Below are 20351 nucleotides of genomic sequence, written 5' to 3'. Positions count from 1 at the left end.
GTTAAGCGTCTGACTTCGGCTCAGGTCACGATCTCACGGTCCGTGAGTTCGAGCCCCGCGTCGGGCTCTGGGCTGATGGCTCGGAGCCTGGAGCCCGCTTCCGATTCTGTGTCTCCCTCTCTCTCTGCCCCTCCCCTGTTCATGCTCTGTCTCTCTCTGTCTCAAAAATAAATAAAGGTTAAAAAAAAAAAAATTTAAAGATGCCAGAAAGCAGAACAACCCAAACATCCTGCAGCTGGAGAATGGATAAACAAACTATAATACACCCATTCAATGGAGTATTACTTAGCAATAACAAGGAATAAACGTACAGATCTACAAAACAACACAATGGATTTCAAGTGCATTATGCTAAATGAAAGGAAATCAGACTCAAAGTTCTACATACTGTCATGATTTAATTTACATGTTATTGTTAAAAAAAAAAAAATGAAACTCTAAGGACAGAAAACAAATCGGTGGTTGCCATGGGCGGGGAGTGGGCAAAAGCCCGACTACAATGAGCACAGGAGAATCTTTTTGAATGCTGGAACTATTTCGTACCCTGATTGTAAGGATGGTTACCTCTGTCAAAACTCACCAAACTGTACACTCCTAGGGTGAATTTTCTTCTGTATAAATTATACCTTAATAAAAAATTTATCATCTAGAGATTTACATCATGAGTTTAATTTTCAACCCAATGTGTTTCATTTAATAATCATAAATCCCCAAGTGACAGCATAAGGGAAGTATAGCTGAAGCCCCAGGAAGACCCAAAACAGGATGTAAATTCAGAAGATTAGTACAGAGTTCAAGATAGATGAGTCTCCAAAAGCAGCAAATATGCATCAAAATGGACAGAAAGATGAAGGTCCCACTTGACACGGGTCTTTGCTCGCATATCATCTCCTCAAGTCTTCTTCAACTTCTATGACATTATATCACAATCCGTGTGTGAAACTATGCTCCGTGAGGACCAAAACTTCACTTTGTTTGATCCTGCGTCTCCAGTGTCAGCAACCATGCTGGCCCTGATGAGACCCTTGGAGAGTCTTAAAGGGTGAATGGACTCTATTGTGGACTTAAGATAGGTATAGATATCGACAAAGAACTCAAGGCACAGCTCTGCGAATGCTTTTCTAGGGTCTTCTTTATTCTACTTTACAAGTAGACATCAACCATTAGCCGCTTAGCATGAATCTTAAGTCTGTAATAGCTAGTGCTGGTGAGAAATAATGATGAGGCTTCCTAATTTTGGAGAACATCAACAGATTTGTGAAAGGCTTTGGATGAAACTGGAGAAGGCAAAGGTGTGCTCGGGAACAGACGTTGAATGGGCAGTGCTGCTTGGTTGACCCCATAGCTAATCTCAAATCCCTTCTCACGTTCCCAGCCAAGTACTCACTGTCCTAGTGTCCCTTGTAGTTAACAGTAGTTCAGTTTGGGAAACTTAATTTAAAAAGCCTGTGAGATTTCTGAGAAAAAGTTTCTCCTTTTCTGATAAAAGGAGAAAGATACGGCTGGCATTTTGTTTTTTCCCTTCTGTCTGCCTTGAATTCTGACACAATGCATGGAACTGTGGCAGCCACTTTGTGACCGCAAGAGAAAAGCCAACGCAAGTTCGATGAGTCAAAGACAGCCGCCACCTAACTTCAGATTTCTTATTATATGAAAAAAATATTTGTTTAAGTCACCATTAAATGGACTTTCTTTCTTTTTGAGCTGAACAATTTCCCAATATATACAAAAACCAAGTGCAAAACTACATGTTTGGAAGACAGGGCCTTGAAAAAGGGCCACAGAGAATCAAATAGACATTTCATTTCTTTTGTTCTACATTTGGTTGGTACAGCGGCTGGCTATGCTCAGTTTTTCTCATCCTGCTATTATCCAGATTACGAAGGCATTGAATAGAGTTTTATAAACATGATTCAGACTGGATCGTATGTATCTGAGTAACTACGAAAAAGTATCTCCCCTTTCTGAAAGAAAAAAGCTTAAATTTTTCAGACTGATTCTCCACATTTTGGATAATGACAGTGTTATTCACTTGTGCAATTTTATGAAAAAATACTGAAAGCACTTTTTAAATATTATCTTAAAAACTACCCAAAACATTAAGTCGTTTTTCATGACAGCTCAGCAAGAGGAGTTTCTATTCTTCCTAAAGTGTGAGGAATCATATCCTTTCCTGACACTTTAAAACGACCAAGAAGAGTGTGAGACATTAGCTCTGGACCCTGAAACCAATTCCATACTGTGCAATCCAGAACACCTCCCAGAGCTGCTCTCCCCTCATGTAGCTCTGCTGTGGGAGCAGAGCAACGACTACTTCACCGCAGGATGCTGAAGAAGGGAAGGAGCCCATTCTCATGTGGAAGATGGATTTGGGGGGAGAGAAAGAGGAAGGCAGTCATGGAGGAGCTCTACTCATTAATCTCCTATGAGGGTGCCCGCAAACTGAGAGTGGGTGAGTGGCGAAGGCTGATGCCCTTCCCCTTGAAAACCAGCCTCCCAGACTCTCCACCACCCAGATTCTCCACCCACCTGCACTCTCCACTCTCCAACTCTCTATTCTCCCAGATTCTCTACTCACCCTACTCTCCACTCACCCAGATTCCCCACCCACACAGGTTCTCCACCCACCCATACTGTCCACTCTCCAACTCTCTACTCTCCCAGATTCTCTACTCACCCAGATTCTCCATTTGCCTACACTCTCCACATTCCCCAATTCTCTACCCACCCACACTGTTCACACCCCCAGATTCTGCACCCTCCCACACTGTTCACACTCCCAGATTCTCCACCCACCCAGATTCCCCACCCACCACACTCTCTACCAGGGTATTCCCCTAATACCGAAGGTAAATAAAGCAGAAACTTCCAGGGATTCCTCCCCTATTTATGTTTCATTTTTGGAAGGAAAGAGACAGTTCTCCCACAGATAGAAGTAAGTTGTTGAAGAGGAAGAAGGAAGCATAACCTTGACACAAACAACAATCAGTTAGGCTTTCCTACACTGTCAAGAGCTATCTTTCCCTTCACTATCTCTGCTGCCTGCTCTCATACCTGCCTGCCCAGGCATTCAGCTTTGACCTTCCATGCTCTGCCTTGAAAACTTTTTTTCTCCCTCTTTTCCCTAGTCCTCCCTCCATCTAAAAACATTCTTCCCCAACAAGCTGATTCCAAATATCAGCATAAAAGCCTTTCTGAGTAACGGAGTTCTTTCTCAGCGGTGTCTCTCCCCACAGCGCCCTTAACCTTCCAAGTCTATTTGCATTTTAAAGAGCATTTTGCTTAACATAAACAATCCCCTACTCTCTGAGCATCCTGGACCTAGATAGTGAAGATCACAGGGTCTAGAGGAGTTGTTAGAGTTCCTTGAAGAATTGACAGCAAGGGGGAAAAGGGCTCCCCTTAATTCTTCTTTTTCTGGCTCCCAAAGGCTATTGCCCAGCTCCTCTGCTGGGCTGGAGCCCTGATTCACCCAGGCCTGCAGTGTTCCGACTCTGCACCTGATAAGAGGTCTCCCCACGGCACTCAGAATTCTATTCACGTACAGATATCGAGCCGAAGTCTTTGCTCAAGGACCATTATTCACAACTCATAATTTAATAAAAAATGAAATGGAATATTGTTAGGGCCCGAACGCAAGTTTCCTCCCTTTCATCTAGTATTGTGGACTATTGCCCTTGGCAACACATAGCAATCTATGCAAATAGAAGATATTCTTTCAACTGAGGATAAATTTAATTTTCTTTCCAATGCATTATTTCTTTTTGAGGATTTTTTTTTTTTTTTTTTTTTGCCTAGGTTGGGATAAAAATGCAAAAGGTATTCAAGAATACAGACACTACTTGCCCAAAATAAAACTTAGGATGATTTATTGAATGCTACCTGCCAAGCACTTTGTTTTCTCCATCAATTATTTCATTTTCTCCTTCATTACTCAGGTTAAACTAGGTTATGCGGTGGTAGCAAGTAACCAGGTATTATCAGAAAGCTAAAACTATGTTTATTTCCTGCTCGTGCTACATGTTTATTACGGGTTAACAAGGAGCCCCTGCCTATTGTAGTTACTCAGGGACACAGGCTGATGGAGGCTCCATCTCAACACAGGCTGCCATGATACCAGGGCTAAAAGACAGACAGAAAATGTGAACCCTGTCCTGGCTCTTATAGCTGCTACCCAGAAATGACACATATCACTTCTGCTCACCATTCATTGGCCAAAGTCAGTCCGCGGTCAGATCTGATATCAAAGGAGAAAGGAAAGAGCATCCTCCCTCTGGGAGAGGCAGGGGCTGTTGGTGATCAGAACTGTGTGTGCAGCTCCTGTAGCGCTGAAACAGGCATTATTATCCTTGATTTACAGACAGAAAAGGTGAGGCTCATAGAAGATGAGTGCACAGAATAATCAGTTGTCCAAAAATGTGAACCCCATCGGATCTGGTTCAGAAGCACATGCTCTCTGCACCGTAACAGAACCCCACAAGGATGTTCCTCAGAACTCTAATTATGTGGACCGTGGCCAAAAAAGTCTGGGAAAATGCACATATTATATATCACCATATATAATGTAGTGGCCTATTTAAGTTTCTGAGAAGTCTTACAGTAAAGAAGGCAGTTTAATTTTGCTTAATCAGAAGTTCCCAAATTTATCTGACCACAGAACATCATGATGTTACCTCTAATAATATGCCATCGAGACAATGGTCCTGGAACACACCTGAGAAAATTCTCTACCAAATCATGCTCTCTCCCCATGGAACCTGCGGAATAACCTAGCAGAATGACCTGTTTGGGCAGATGAAGCCCAGAGAGGTAAAGCCATCTTCCCAAAGTCACACAGCCAATAAATGGTAGAGACAGGACAGAATTGTAGTCTCTAGATATCTAAGTCAGAGCTCCTGGTTGGCTTGTGGAAGGATCGTGAAAATACAAGAATACCTTATAAACTGGAAAGTATTAGTCAACTTTAACATGGCATTAATTCTTGAAATATATAAAATATTTGAATAAATGAAAAAACATGTGGTGCTTCAGGATAGGAAGGTTAAATTGTGTGAAGATGTCAATTCCTCCCAAATTACCTTATAATGTCTAAAACAATTTTAGCCAAAATTTCAATGTGATTGTTCTATTTTGATAAAATAATTCAAAAGCTTATAAAAAGCAGGTGAGAAAAATGAAGAGATTTTTAATATAAATGCTAATGAGGAAGAGGCATTTTTCCCTATCAGCTCTTAATAAATATAAATCTGCATTAAGCAAAAACATTTCAGAAATAGCACAGTAATTGGCATCAATAATAATACAAATTTGACCTAAAAATAAAGTTCTTGTGCATTAATGAACTTAATACTACAAAGAAACTACAAAAATTAGTAAGAAAGAATGCATATTTCAGCAATAAAAGTAGAAGGTGGGTGGGTGATGATTCTTATATCACATAAGGTTATAAGATCAATTTCACTTGGATTTTGAAATGAGGTTTTTACAAAAGAGCTAGAAAAAAGCGTAATTATCAGACTGATTTTGGGATGAGCAAGAACTTTCTAAGTTTAAAAATAAAAATTTAAAGGGAAACAAAAACAAAATTATTTGCAACAAATCTAAATATGTTACTATTATACCTAATAATAATACATAATTGTGTGATGAATATAACATGATTAAATCCTTTAATATATAATGAGCACATAGGAGAAAAAGATATTTCTAATGGAAAAATGGGCAAAAGAAATAAAAACAATTTTAGATTAAATGCGGAGCTAAAAGAACATATAAAAAATATTCTCTGCTAGTGTCTGAACAATACAAACTTAACAATGAGACATATCAAATTGGCAAAGATTAAAGAAAAATACTACGTACAGCATGTGAGAGTTCTGTAAAACTGTTAAGAGAATAAATCAGGACAATTGACATGTTTTCTGGAGAGCAATTTGGTAATACACCGCAAGCCTAAACGATGTATTGCACTGCACTTGGACTTAGTAATTCTGCTTACAGGATTGAGCCATAGGAATACTAAAGAAATATTCACAGAAAGTTTAGACATGGGTTTATGTATTAAGTTGTTTTATTCAGTATGTATCTGGTAGTAGAAAAGTAAAATAATGATCTAACCACAGGATGGAGTATTATGCACCTATAACAATCAATCATTGTTTTCATTCAATGCTAAAGCTTTTTAAAAATCACAATTAACTGTATATATAATATATTCCAAGTTTTTTTTTTAATTTTTTTTTCAACGTTTATTTATTTTTGGGACAGAGAGAGACAGAGCATGAACGGGGGAGGGGCAGAAAGAGAGGGAGACACAGAATCGGAAACAGGCTCCAGGCTCTGAGCCATCAGCCCAGAGCCTGACGCGGGGCTCGAACTCACGGACCGCGAGATCGTGACCTGAGCTGAAGTCGGACGCTTAACCGACTGCGCCACCCAGGTGCCCCTGTTCCAAGTTTTATAAGCTACATAGATACATACTGAGAAAATATGGAAGGAAATATACCAAAATGAGAAAGTGAGACATTCTCTCTGGAAGGTGATTTTTGTCTTTGGTAAGTATTTTACTAAATTTTCGACAGCAAACACCTATTACTTTCATTATCAGAAACAACAAAATAGTCATATAAAATACTCTATGCAGACTTTTAAATATATTTTGCACATTGCATTTCCATAAGAGCAAATGAAAATATCTTTTTCTGCAGAGAAACCTTAAGGGAGGTTCTAAAAGGCATCTGAGAGCAAGACACCTTTGTGACAGCAAAGTATGCCAAAAAGAGGGAAAGATTCCAGAGAACGTACTGGCCCCTGAGGCTCACACGTGGAAGGGTCTTGGGAGCTGCCCGTGTCTCTCTAATAATGGCCCAGGTATATGGGGGAGGGATGTGGTCTTGAAATAATTAAGGTTACGCGCTTTCAGAGCCACAGCCAGGCTCTGGAGTTTAGTGGGATTAGTGCTGCGATTCTCCCTTTTCATTTCTTTCTTTCTCCTGTCTCTTTTCTCTCCCCTTACAATTTCTCTGCACTCCAACCCCCAACTGAGATTTTGATAGTGGTTTCTGGATTATACATGCAGCCTGTGAATTATCTGTTCCTTTGAAAACCCACTTTTCCAATCCTGCATCATTTTTCTATCGTTGTTGGGATGGGCTGAACCACTAATTGTTCTTGAACTTCCATGCTAAAGAGTAGGAAGGTGGTTTAGACAGGGGCAGGCATCGGGCTAGAGGACCAGTCTCTAGGGGACTTGTCCCTGCTGGGGTAACCGAGGCTCCTGAGTATAAACCCAAGGTGATATGGCCAACTCCACCAACACCCAAGAGGTTCAGATAGGAGTGATGCTTGCAGCTAAGCAGGTAGTTACATCTGTAGGCCTCAGATAGGTTCCCACAGAACAACTGACAAGAGGTGGAGGGACTAGTGTGTGACCCTGGGCAGGGAAGGCTTGCAAGACTCAGATAACATGTAGGAGACCCAGAAATGCAGACAAGGGAATTAGAGGACAAATGGAAACCAAGGCAGATGAATAGCTGTATGAATTGGGTGCAAGGTAACTCATTAGCCATTTATACTCTGTTGACCAACCACTCAACGTAGGTGCCCAGAAAGTGAAGTCACCAGGAGTTCAGGATGATCTCCCTGGAATCCTCGTACTGGGTGCCTCTCGTGCCCCTTTCTATTACCCATTCTCATCTACTCCATATCCTGGCCTCATGTCTGCCCCTGCTTGTCATCTGCTAAGTCCTGCCAGTTTCTTTTAGCTACTCGAATGTGAGATAGACTGGAAACTACAGATTGAAAGTATCAGAGTCTGAACTGCAGTGGGCTTCCAAGGGGAAGGGTTCCATGGACACTTTCCCCCATTTATTAGTACCTCCAGAACAGAAAACAAGTTCCCGGAGGCTTTTTTAAATTGTGTGGATCAACAAGAAGAATAGTTTTTGGTATATTACATAGTAATTACTTTAGTTCCTACTACATTATAGAGATTTGGACCTCATTTACCCAAATGTTAGCGTTTTTTTTTTTTTTTATTTAATGTTTATTTATTTTTGAGAGAGAGAGAAAGAGAGAGAGAAACAGAGCATGAGCAGGGGAAGGGCAGTGAGAGAGGGAAACACAGAATCCAAAGCAGGCTCCAGACTCAGCTGTCAGCACAGAGCCTGACGCGGGGCTCGAACTCACAAACCGTGAGATCGTGACCTGAGCTGAAGTCAGACACTTAACCGACTGAGTCACCCAGGTGGCCTCAAATGTTAGTTGTTTTTTGTTTCTTGTTTTTTTTTTAATATTTCAAGGGTCTAGAGCTCAAATAGCAATTTAAATGTTCATCTCAGTTCTTGGTACATAGCAGGAACTTCATTTGTTTGTTCAACAAATATTAATTATGACCTGGACTTGCAGCCCAGTGGGTTTTCAGATGATTTCTAATACCTGTGGTGTGGTATATTATGGGAATTCAGATGGAATCCCAGAGTTTAATTGCCCCAAAGCTACCAATACACCCTATTTGTGATTAATCGAGAGGTCCTCTTGTGAGCCAAGAATGAATCAGAAGAAGGGACTCACATTGAAATGAATGTGGGGCACCGGTATTTCTATTGCTGGTGGAATTCAAGCATTCACCAAAAGTAACCAAAAGGCTGAATCAGACAGTCCCATGCAAATGTGGTCCCATGCTACCAAACCCTGACTGAAATGAGAACAATTAGGCAGTGGGAAATTAACATTGTTAATTAAACATGAAATATAACCCATGGCAGTAATAATAAAACACTCCAGAGCAATAAGTAACCCTTTCTTGTCAGAGTAGAAAGAGCTGATGCAGTTATTCAATACGTCCTGGAGGCTAAACTGAGAAATAAATGTTAGGCAGTGAATCACTTCCCTGTGCAGTCCCAATTTGAAGGAGGTAAAATTGTCTTCTGTCACTCATGATGGTGGTGTTGAGAGATAGGGCAAAGGCAGTTCAGACAGTGAAGACAATTCTAGATGGAGAATTTATTTTTCTCTTGGAGGTAGGTTCTCCGAACTCAGGACAAAGATCTAGCTAGAATGTACCTGGCCCCATTTTTTTAAAAAAGTTGCTTTTCAGGACACAGGTCCAGTTTCTCATTATTAAGCCTTCCATTGCTCTGTGACCACACTTAATGTTCGTAAGTGGCCCCTAGCTGTCCTACTAACCCAAGAGTTTTTACCTTCCTCCTTCACTTACACTACTGCCAGGCATTCTACTCTTTCCTTGGCTACTTCTCATTTTTTCAGACTCAGTTTACATGTTAATTTCTCCAAGATATACCTTTTGGCCAACCATGACTAGTGTCTCCTCAAGTTCTATTACATGCCCCTTATTTGGAAATCTAAAAAATCTCCATTATAGTAGCTCACACTTTTTTTTTTTTTTTTTTTTACATATATGCCTCCACGATCAGACCGTGAGTTCCTTATCTTAGCCTTCCTTCCTTCCTCAGACTATGTTGAACTTTAGTACTAGATTCTCAATAAATGTTCGTCGGAATTGATTATACAGAAAGCAAACCAGTACCTTTGTTTTCACAGGAACGCAATTTCAAGGACAGTTTTCCATTTCTGGTCTCTCATTTCTACACCAACATATATATGTATGTGTGTATGTACATATATATGTGTATACGTAGGTATGTGTGTATATACATATATATGTATATATGTATGTATATGAGAACCAAGGTTCTCGAACCCCTTAGGGCAAATGCCTTCCCTTACCCACTCCCCCCCCCCACCACCAAATATACTACATGAGTTCACAGAATGACTCTTGGTTCACAACACTTTGGGACCATCTTTGTGCACAGCCATGCTGTCAACTTCAAAAGACCCAGGCTGTGGGAATACCTCCCCTCTTATTCACGTTCTCTATTCTTCCAGCAAGAGGCCCCTGTCAGTTTGTCCCACCAGCCCCTAGTAAGAGAGTGTCCTGGGCCCCTGTTAAAGTGATATGAAAGTGATGTGTGATATATGTGAAAGTGATATAAAGTGATATGAAAAGCTTTACAGAAAATTTAAAACTTGAATTAACATCCGCACTTATATGTAGCTTTCTATAATTTCTTGTTTTTGCAACAGTAATTATTTTAAAAGTTTTGCCATATATTTTCTCATAAGTGAGTAGTAGAAATGAAGGCTATCCTGGGTAATCGTACATGGAATTCCTACAGCTCTGGGTAAAACAGTTTGAAAAGGTGAATGCAGATAGGTGGTGATGAGGATAATAATTCAATTGTATTTGCAAAGGTGTCTCTCATATGGCTGCTGGGAGGGTGGTGAAAATGCAGAGGCGGTTGTGGGGGAGAGGCCAAGGTGTGCACCCTGGAGCAAGCCCAGTCCTACCTCTGAGCCTTCTAGTTGACCACTTCCTGGCAGTGCGTCTGAAGCAGCACGTGAGGTGAGACATGGGGAGAAGTTGGCACAAACTCCTGAATGAGAGGTTCCCAACTGTGCAGAAATGGCTACTGCCCAGGGGTTTCCAGATCCCCTGAATGTGTCTCATTCCTCAAGTCTAATCAAGCAGCTTCAGGAATCCAAAGCTTTGTAGTCTGTTCCTACCTGTCTCACTTTAAATTGCGTGCTCCCTTCATTGCCTGGTGATTCATCCTCAGTGAAATTAGACATTTTCAGATCTTTGCTTGATATTTGCAGCCTACCTAAGCAAATTAATTGGGCTCTGAGCAGCCTCAGAGCCTGAGTGCTGTGAAAGACAGGTGGCGTCTGAGTCTCAGTGACAGGGGAGCAGAGTTTCTTTGCCTGCTCCCTGAGAACTGAGGCTGAATCATAACCCGAGACTTCATTTCCTCTCCTGGGAAGTAAGATATATTTGCTCCTTCCTGTGTCTGAAGGATTCATCTTCAACATCGCAAAAATAACAATAACCATAAAATGAACCATGAAAATGTAAGGAGTACAGAAAGTTCTGTGATTCCTGGGACAGATGATACAGCTACATCTTGTATGATATTTATGATTACAGTTGTGTGGAAGTCATATACTGCTCCAGTGTCCATCCATCCAAGCACATACTGAGCACTGACCTTACACTCAGCCCTGTAGGACACAGTCATGAAACTAACCTGAGCCACTGACAAGTTTTAGGTCAGAGAAAAATGAAGATCTGTCTTCCAACTGAAAATTGAAAGTAAATGAGGTGACTTCACCATCTCTGGCCCCAAATTGTAAGAGAAAACCACTATAGGAAGCAGGGCATGCACTTTTCAGTCAAGTAAAGCTGTGTTCAAATCCCAGCTGCATCACTTATGAACCAGATATTCCAGGCTACTAAGTTTTTTTTTTTTTTTAATGTTTATTTATTTTTGAGACAGAGAGAGACAGAGCATGAACGGGGGAGGGTCAGAGAGAGAGGGAGACACAGAATCCGAAGCAGGCTCCAGGCTCTGAGCTGTCAGCACAGAGCCCGACGCGGGGCTCGAACTCACGGACCGGACCGTGAGATCATGACCTGGGCCGAAGTCGGACGCTTAACCGACTGAGCCACCCAGATGCCCCAGGCTACTAAGTTTTTGAGCCCCATTTCCTTACTTATAAGATTGAGGACAATGATGTCTCATTGGTCAGTTTGTGATAATTCCATGAGCAATATGTAAAGCCTCTCAAATGATAGTTGGTAGATGACAATCAATCAAGAACAAACACTTATAGTATATCTCCTATACATGACAAACTAAGTGAGTCACATGCTAGATTAATGTGATTCACTCAAATAATGTTAGTTTCCATTCACCCTATAATTGTTAAAGATACTTTAGGCTTTTTTTTAAAATTCTGGTTTCCAGGACTCTCCTGGAAAAGTGGATCCCCATTCCTTGGATTTGGATAACTCGTACTTTCTCCTCCAGACAAATCTGACATATCCAGCATTAATTACTATCACCCAACTAAATGTATTTCCTGAGATAATTCCCATTTCAGATAACCTGTTCTATTATACTTCTAATTAACCTTTCACCTGTCATTAACTGTGTATCCATCCAACAGATATTTATTAAGCACTTTCTATAGGGAAGACAGAATGCCGGCCTGGAGTGGTGCCCTGGACCTAGTGCCCGTCCTTAGGGGCGTCCTTTTGGCCTTAGAAGCCTATTCTATGGAGTGAAACCCGAAGTATCAGCCCTGTGGCAGCACCAGCATCATCAAGTGAAGGCTGCAATCCATCTCTCTAAATCCCTGCTCTTCATCTTCTGATCTGCAAAGAGATGACATCACTGCATGGCCTCATGACTTTGAATTTGAAAACCAATTAGTCATGAGCCTAAAACCACATAGCTGAGTTGAAAACACTGTAGTCTCTAGTCACTGCAAAATTTCAAATTCACCGGTTAAGCATCTGGCTGGAATTTTGCCTCGTGTGACCACTAGGGGGCATTTGATCCTCAACTATATTCTGCAATAGTTTTGAGAATGGTATTAGAACACCATCCCTATCTGGGGGAAGGGGGTCTGGGTGGAGAGCTGGTTGGGCTCAGGTGAAATTCCAATAGACTGTAACTGAAAATAGGGTGAACAGGGTGAATTCAAGCATCGTCCTGAAAAGGTTGTGAGTTATTTATAAATGACTCCTCAAACCTATGTGTAGTACATGAAACTAAGGAAGGAGGTAAACCAGTTTTTTCTGTGCGTATACTATGCATCAAGCTGTGAGCTAGAAGTCTCCGTTTTCATCATCATATGTATCCATCACAAGTATCCTCTGGCAGAGTTTATCTTTATCTTCATTTTATAAATGAGAAAAAAGACTCAGATTGTCACTTACCAATGTAACACACATCTAGCAAGTAACAAAGAATCTGATCCCAGGTCGGGCTGGTTTCGAAGTCTACCCACTTTTCTACACATCACTCGCCAGATTGTGATAGTCAAATGCCTCTGAACTTGCTTCCTGAATTCCCATTGTCGTAATTTTCCAAATCCTCATATTACCGTGGGATTTGTGTGGGTCTATGTGTCTGTGCACACGTGGGTAAGAACACTATGAGTAAATGATCCTACAAGTAAGTGTTTGCATACTTAATGCCCCTTGTACTACTTGACTGAAACAGGATTTAAACTTGGCCGAGCACAATTTCTATACTCTACATGTTTTATTTTCCCTTATAATGCCAACGCCTTATACTATAGACAATTAATTGATTTTGAATGAATTAATAAACAAAGAAGTAAACATGGCTTTTAGGAAGACTCCAGAAAGCAAGGAGGGCGTTGGGGAGGTGGGGGGGGGGGGTCTTCTTCCATCTGGAAATTTCCTGAAGCTTCTGAGGTAAGGTGAGATTGTCTTCAAATAGAGAACACTAAAGCAAGAGCAGGGGGCCTAATTTCACAGGACCTGCTCAGCCTGCCCTATAGACATCATCCAATCCCAAGGAGAATAGACCCTGACCGGTTTACGGAGAGCCTTGGGTCTACCAGCCCAAAACAGTTACTGCAAGCTTCTAAGAAAAGGCTCAGCCAAGCTAGCACTTACTGTGCCAGCCCTCCTGAGGCCTGACTTCCAATTCACTGATATATCTAAGCAGGATAATTTGATTTGCAGTGTTTGTCACTCTGTGCTCCCAGCAGAACAGATCTGAGCTCCAAGCCTACTTTGACGATATTGGATGCCTGGGTCGGAATTGTGCAGCACAAAAACAAAGAAAACAGCCACCCCATGCCCACTGAGAGGCCGGAGGTCTTCCAGTATGGAGAAACTTGATTTCTGGAAATCTGAACTTCGATCTCAGCAGCGTAATCAACAATGTGCCATGTGAAAAGCAAACTGTTTAACCACTTCAGTGCTGTTTTTCTGGAAATGAGGCCTGACCATACTTACCACAGGCAGTAACTAACGTTATGTGAGGAAAGCAGAGCGTCAGGAGAGAGACATTCTGGGAAAAAAAAACGTTAACTTCTAGTTCAGATTTACCTGAGTTCAGTTGATTAAATCTCCTCATCCCTCCAGTTCTCATCCAGAAGGCCTTCAGAGTACAATTTTAGTTGAAAAAAGGTCTGTATCAGAAGTAGAAAACAGAGAAGGTTGACCCTACCTCTGCAAACTGGGAAGAATCCCTATAAAGCAGAGAGTAGGTAAGACATTCTGAGGGAAGGGCAGACAGATTCACTGAAGAGTCTCTCCCTGGAAAAGCAATGAGAAGAGGCTGGCCCCAGGGGAGTCCAGAGGCTGAGGTGGGGCGAGTTTCTGTGGGAGGTTCACCGAATGCTGCAGACTCCATGGGGGAGACACGGAAAGCAGCTATCATCCAGCTGAGGGACGTGGGCAGCCGACCAGGGCCATAGGTGGTGCTGGTGAAGACGGAGTCCCAGTAAGGAAAACAGCCCTGTATCCACCACCTTCCTGACACTCAACCACTGCCGGCAGAGTAACATGCCTCCTTCTCTGTCTGCTCCGAGACTTTGCTCTCTGCCCACTCACCGCGGAGATCTCGATTCCCGATCTGGCAAAGAAGCATCACAAACATTCTGACTTCTTCCTTTCTTCTTCATCTGAGGCTAAAAGAGTTTAACAGAAATCAACTCATTACTGGACAAGCATGGAAATAACCCCCCACACCACCATCACCCGGGCTGAGAAGGTTTGCTGGACAGGACCCAGTGTCCTATAATTTGAAGAAAGGAATTTCTTGAAGGCATCAAAGCATTTTTCCCTGTGAGACATTTCCTGAAAGAAACAGGAGAAAATCTTGGAAAATCTCTCATCTGTATTCTCAGTGGGGCTTGGCAGGACTTTGTGTGCCCACATCTCCAACACCACCAGCTCTAGGGGCTTCTCGTCTTTTCCTGAATCATAAACACCCCACGACCCCATCACCTCCCTGATAGCACACTATATTAGGACCATATTGGGGACATAGGTGCCTCATCCCCCACCCTGGCCCCCGACTGTATCAGCTCTCAGCCTCACGGTGGCAGTGAGACCTTCTGCTAACAGACGTCTAAGTCATCTAGTTTCTTACGTTGGTCCCCAAGTTGCTCTAAAGTTTTAAAACGTAGGTCCTCCAAGTTCAAACCACCTATTTATGCTCTACGACCTACCTGCTAGCTGCTGAAAGGGGAACATCATTCTGGTACATCAAAGGCTTCCCCTGCTGTGTCTGCTCCTGACAACTGTCCATCTATCTCAAAGGAGAGAATTCTCTTACAAAAACCACTCCCTCACTCCACTCAGACTAACCTTTTTCATAATAGTTTTCACTCTTGATACTTTCTCAATGCCGTTCATATCTAGACTGCTAGAGAGATGAATCATCCAGAAGAAGGTGACCCTTCTGGTTACAAAAAGACCGGAGAAAAATCTGGAACCTGGCACTGATCAGAGACTGTTCTCATCAGGGGAGATGAAGTAAGCATGCTGGAGGTGGGGTATTGACCACCTGTGCCCTTCAAAGTAGCAGAGGTCATCAAGCCTGTGGTCCCCCCATTCTAGTTGTGCAGCCAGCCCCCTGGCACTGCCACTAACGCTATTCCCCCTACTCCCACCATCTGCATTCACTCCCGACCTCTGCCCAGGGCCCCAGGAACCCATCTGTAAATCTGCAATGGAGGACCTAAATATCAGTATTACAAAGTGCAGGACTGAGGGACATGTGAGCTCCAGCCTGGACTTCTGGAAAGGATAGGGCTGGAGGAGAAACCATGAGAAACTGCCCCGGCCCTGGAACCCAGCAAAGCAGGTGTAGGTTTCTACCTGGCAGCCCCAGGGAACCCCAGTGATGCTTGGGGAGAATAGGGGCTCAGAGAATGGAGCTGACTCAGTACGCTTCCCAGCTCCTTCCCCTCCTTCAGGCTAGAGGCTTCCCTACACCGTCACCTTATTTTGTTTTGGCAAATCTAATCCATTTCTTTTCATTGAAATATTTTACTGCCCTATATGAAAGTACCACCTTTTATGTAGCCATTTCTCCAACTGACCGAAAAAAGCAATATGCACAATACATAGAGAGTAGAGTACATATCAGATTGCTGTCCACACACACAAAATACTATTTGTTTGCTATGGGTATATGTGTGTGTGTATGTCTGTGTGTAATTGGAAAGATAATGTAATCAAAATGATATTTGCCTTCTGGGAGAAGGAGTTGATCAAGACAGAGAGTAGTAGCAAAGGGGCTTTGAGCTTTATCTGAATTGTTACAATTTTGTAATTAAGTAATCTCTACACCCAATGTGGGGCTGGAACTCGTGACTCTGAGATCAAGAGTCACGTGCTCCACTGAGTGAGCCAGTCAGCTGCCCCTGAATTGTTATAGTATTTTTTTTTTTTTTTTAAAGAGAGAGAGCAGGGGAGAGGAGCAGAAGGAGAGACAGAGTCTTAAACAGGCTCCAAACTCATCATGGAGCCTGACGTCGGACTCAGTCCCACCACCCTGGGATCATGACCTAGGCCCAAATCAAGAGTGGGACAGAAGCTCAACCAACTGAGCCCCCAGGCACCTCTATAGATCTTAAAGAATTAATCATCTGTCACTGCATAACTTAAAGTTAATTTAATGTAAGAAAAAGTGCTACTGTGATGCCTCAGATATTTAGAGTGTATTAAGGTTCTCCACAGAAAACACAGCCAATGGGTAGAGAGAGAGAGAGACTTATTTTAAGAAAGTTGCTCACGTGATTGTGGGACTGGCAAGTCTTAAATCCATAAATGAGCCAGAAGGCTGGAAACTCAGGCCTGATTTCTATGTTTCTCAAGGAATTCTTCGAGAAATCCTTCTTTGGGAAACTTCAGTTTTTTGCTCTCAAGGCTTTCAACTTATTGGATGAATCCCACCCATATTATGGAGGGTTATTCCGCTGTATTTAAACTGAAGTTGAATGTAGATGTTAGTCATATCGACAAAATACCTTCACAGCAACATTTTACATTACTGTTTGACCAAACAATTGGTCATTGTAGCCTACCCAAGTTGACCCATGAAATTTTACCATCACAATGGGTATCTTCAGGCTCTTCTTATCTTCACCAAGTAAGAGCTGCACTTCAGATTCCAGTATTCGTATGCATTCTTACCAGCATTCTGCCCAGACCCTTTGAGCTTATGTCTCTTGGCTTTTGACTTCAAGCTTGCCTCTGGATCCCCTTGGCCCCATGCTTTCCACCCATGGCCTTGCTCTGCTTTATTCTTGTGTCCAGGCTGCCCCAGTGCCCTGGGCCTCTGCTTATTCTGGGCCATGGATTTTAAACAGATGGAAAGCTTCACTTGAAGAAATCATGGAAAATTCCTTGCAAAAGACTTGGCATTTTAAATGAGTAGCATTCCTCATTTTTCTGTTATTTACTATTTATACATTACTCAGTGGAACTTTAATATTACTGTATTATAAAATTCTGTCAAATGAAAAAGAATAAGATAACCCATAATCACACTACCCTAAAATAACCCATCTTAGCATTTTAGTATACTTCAGTCTTTCTTCACATGTAGAATTTTGCAGTTGTAATCATACCCAATATATAATTGTATCATGTTTTTCAACTTACCATTATAGTATAAGCATTTTTAATGTCACTACATAATCTTCCTGGTCCTCATTGTTAATAGTTACATAATCGTTCACTGAATTGAAGTGTTTCATTTACTTCTCTTGTTATCTTTGAACAATTAGCAATTTATTCTTACAATAAATATCCACATCTTTTCTATCATAGTATTTTTTTTTCCACACCTTGAATTCTTTCACGTAGACTTAAACAATAGCTTGGCCAAAGAATATATATACATTTTGTTGTCTCCTGATGTATATTTCCGAATAGATTTCTTAAGGTTTCATCAATTTCCACTGCTATCATTGTAAATAAGGACCACTGCGTCTCTGTTCTCTTGAGGGTAGAGCTTTGACAGGTGAGGATTCAACACCAAGAGGAAGACATTCCAGGAACAAAGCCTGAGATTTGCATTCTGTAAAGTACCCTGGTCCTCACTAGTACACTGGTTTTGTGTTGCTTTGTTTCTCACAGACTGAACAGTTGATAACTCTGTGGGTCCTGTTTGTTTTCACCATTGTTGGAAACTCCATGGTGCTGTTCTCTACGTGGAGGAGGAAGAAGAAGTCAAGAATGACCTTTTTTGTGACTCAGCTGGCTATCACAGGTAAGTAACTGTGCGGGTGGGAGAGAATAAGCTGTTTCCAAATTCCTATGGCTCCTTCCTTTCAATTCTTTTACCAATAGAAATGGCATACTATCGAGTCCAAAAGGCATTGGCAAATTTGAGACTGATTTCTATAGGGATAAAAAAACCCACGTGTGAATTTTTCTTTCAGAAAGTTTTAACACATCTGTACATCCACAAGACTCCATTATAAAAATAATTCACTCTACAACACACTTGAAAATACCATTATTAGTGCCACCAAGGGGTTCTCTAGGGTTCCACCCTTCCTCTACACAGCAGCCTCCATAGTTCACTAAGGTGATAATACAATATCATACCATATTATGAGCTTAAGGAATGTATCCTAGGGGCACCTAGGTGGCTCAGTTGGTTAAGCATCTGAGTCTTGATTTCAGCTCATATCATGATCCCAGGGTCATGGGATCCAGCCCTGTGTCAGGCTCCACACTGAGCATGGAACCTGCTTACGATTCTCTCTCTCTCTCTCTCTCTCTCTCTCTCTGTCTCCTCTCCCCCACTCTCTCTCTCCCTCTCTGTCTAAAACAAGAGAAAAAAGAGAATATATCCCAGAAAATGGACCAGAATCATCTGTATTCAATAATAAATGTGAAGTCTCAAGTACTTTGCAGATTTATGTCTGTGGACATTGCTTTGGAAATATAAGTTATATGTAACACCACTGGTGGGCACAGTATAAGGACAGAAGATAATATCTGGGATCGGGATGTTTAAATATGGATTTGGGAAATGGCCAGTATAGTTGAAGTGTGAATGCATCACACTTAAAGGGTAAATGGTGAAATATTCTCAAGTTTAAAAATGATCTGTGAAATAAAGACTCCCACAGAGATGGGTAGAGCCCAAATTGGTAGGGGTCATGCTCGAAAGGAAAACATAATCAAGGAGAGAGTCCTATTCTACAGGCCAAAGAAGAGAGTGGACAGATGGGATTCCTAGAAGGTCCAGCCTAAGACAGGCTTGGACTCCTGAGCTCTGGGAACAAGATGGTCTGTGATATGACTTTAATTTGAATCAGACTATAGGGAAAATGCAAAAAAAAAAAAAAAAATTAAGTGCTAACAAGAAGCAATGGTAGATGACCATCAGAATGGGCTGTCTGGTACATTTCAACCTATGCTATACTCTCCATTGCAGCACTGGCTGTGGGGTTTAGTCTTGAGCCACAATACGGGAAAAATATGGCACCATAACTTAGAGGAGAAACTTAGCTAAACGTTGTTGATAGCCTGACATTCTCCCATATCTTCCTAAAAAAAGTATAGCAAGCCCATCTGCTTAAGCTGGGCTACAGAGACCGGGATGAAAAACAAAGGCACTACTGAGAAATACAGACATGGGGAGAGAAGGTTGTGTCACAGAGGTGATGCTTATGATGGAAGAAAACTCCTTCAATCTTTCCTACAAACAGGAGCCACACTTTTCACTCCTGACTATAGGAATAAAGGATAATCAGGATCATCCAGCAAAAGCTGAAATGCAAAATCCCTGGATGAGGATGTAATAACTTACTTTCATTAAATTTCCTTAATTACTGTGTTGTAACCCACATTCTACAGAGATGTGTGTTTTTTTAGAATGTAAGAACTTAGAGGCGGCAAGGATATCAGCTTGGAATTTAAAGTGTTACAAAAATAATCAACAAATGAATCATTGAAATATCACCATCTATTGTTAAGGAGAAAAGTTGTGTATTCTAGTCTAATCTATAGTCTGCTGTATAACCTGGGCTTAATTTCTCATGAATATTCATGTCTGTTGTTTATTTGTTAATTCTTTCTGGAAAAACTCAAGGGGTCAGATCAGGGCCCTTTTAAGTGAAGAGTTCTCAGAGAGGAAATTTTGCCAAGGTTCTGAAAGTTTAGAAACTGAAAAATGTAAAATAACCGAAGCTAAAAATACGATAGATGGGTGTAGCAGCAAATTAGATGTAACTGCAGAGAAAATTATTAAACTAGAATATAGGTCAGAACATAATGATTGAAGCATGAAAAAACAAAAGGATGGACAATTCAGACAGAAGGTAAGAAACATATGGGCTCAGTGAAAAGGATTTCCACAAAAGGGTAAGACAGAATGGACAGAAATAATATCTCAAGATATAATGACCAACAGTTTCCCCAAAACCCTGAAAGACATCAAAACTCAGATGCATAAAGCACCATAAAGGTCAACCGA

At 41.5% G+C, this 20351-nt stretch overlaps 1 protein-coding gene across 1 annotated transcript in view; it reads left to right on the top strand.

Moving 5' to 3' along the window:
- The window catches only part of LOC147583134 (neuropeptide S receptor-like), a 29082-nt gene extending 10876 nt beyond the window's left edge, over window positions 1-18206 (top strand). The window contains exon 2 of the mRNA XM_086683580.1: window positions 17999-18206. Within this exon, the coding sequence (XP_086539706.1) occupies window positions 17999-18139 (141 nt within the window). The 3' untranslated portion in view covers window positions 18140-18206. The remainder of the gene's footprint in view (window positions 1-17998) is intronic.
- The last annotated feature ends 2145 nt before the right edge of the window (window positions 18207-20351 follow it).

Source organism: Puma concolor, chromosome A2 (assembly GCF_028749965.1).
Source record: "Puma concolor isolate L17-30 chromosome A2, mPumCon1.1.hap2, whole genome shotgun sequence".
NCBI classification, from domain to species: domain Eukaryota; kingdom Metazoa; phylum Chordata; class Mammalia; order Carnivora; family Felidae; genus Puma; species Puma concolor.
The sequence above is the reverse complement of the archived record's forward strand: the minus strand, read 5'-3'. Positions and strand labels throughout refer to the sequence as shown.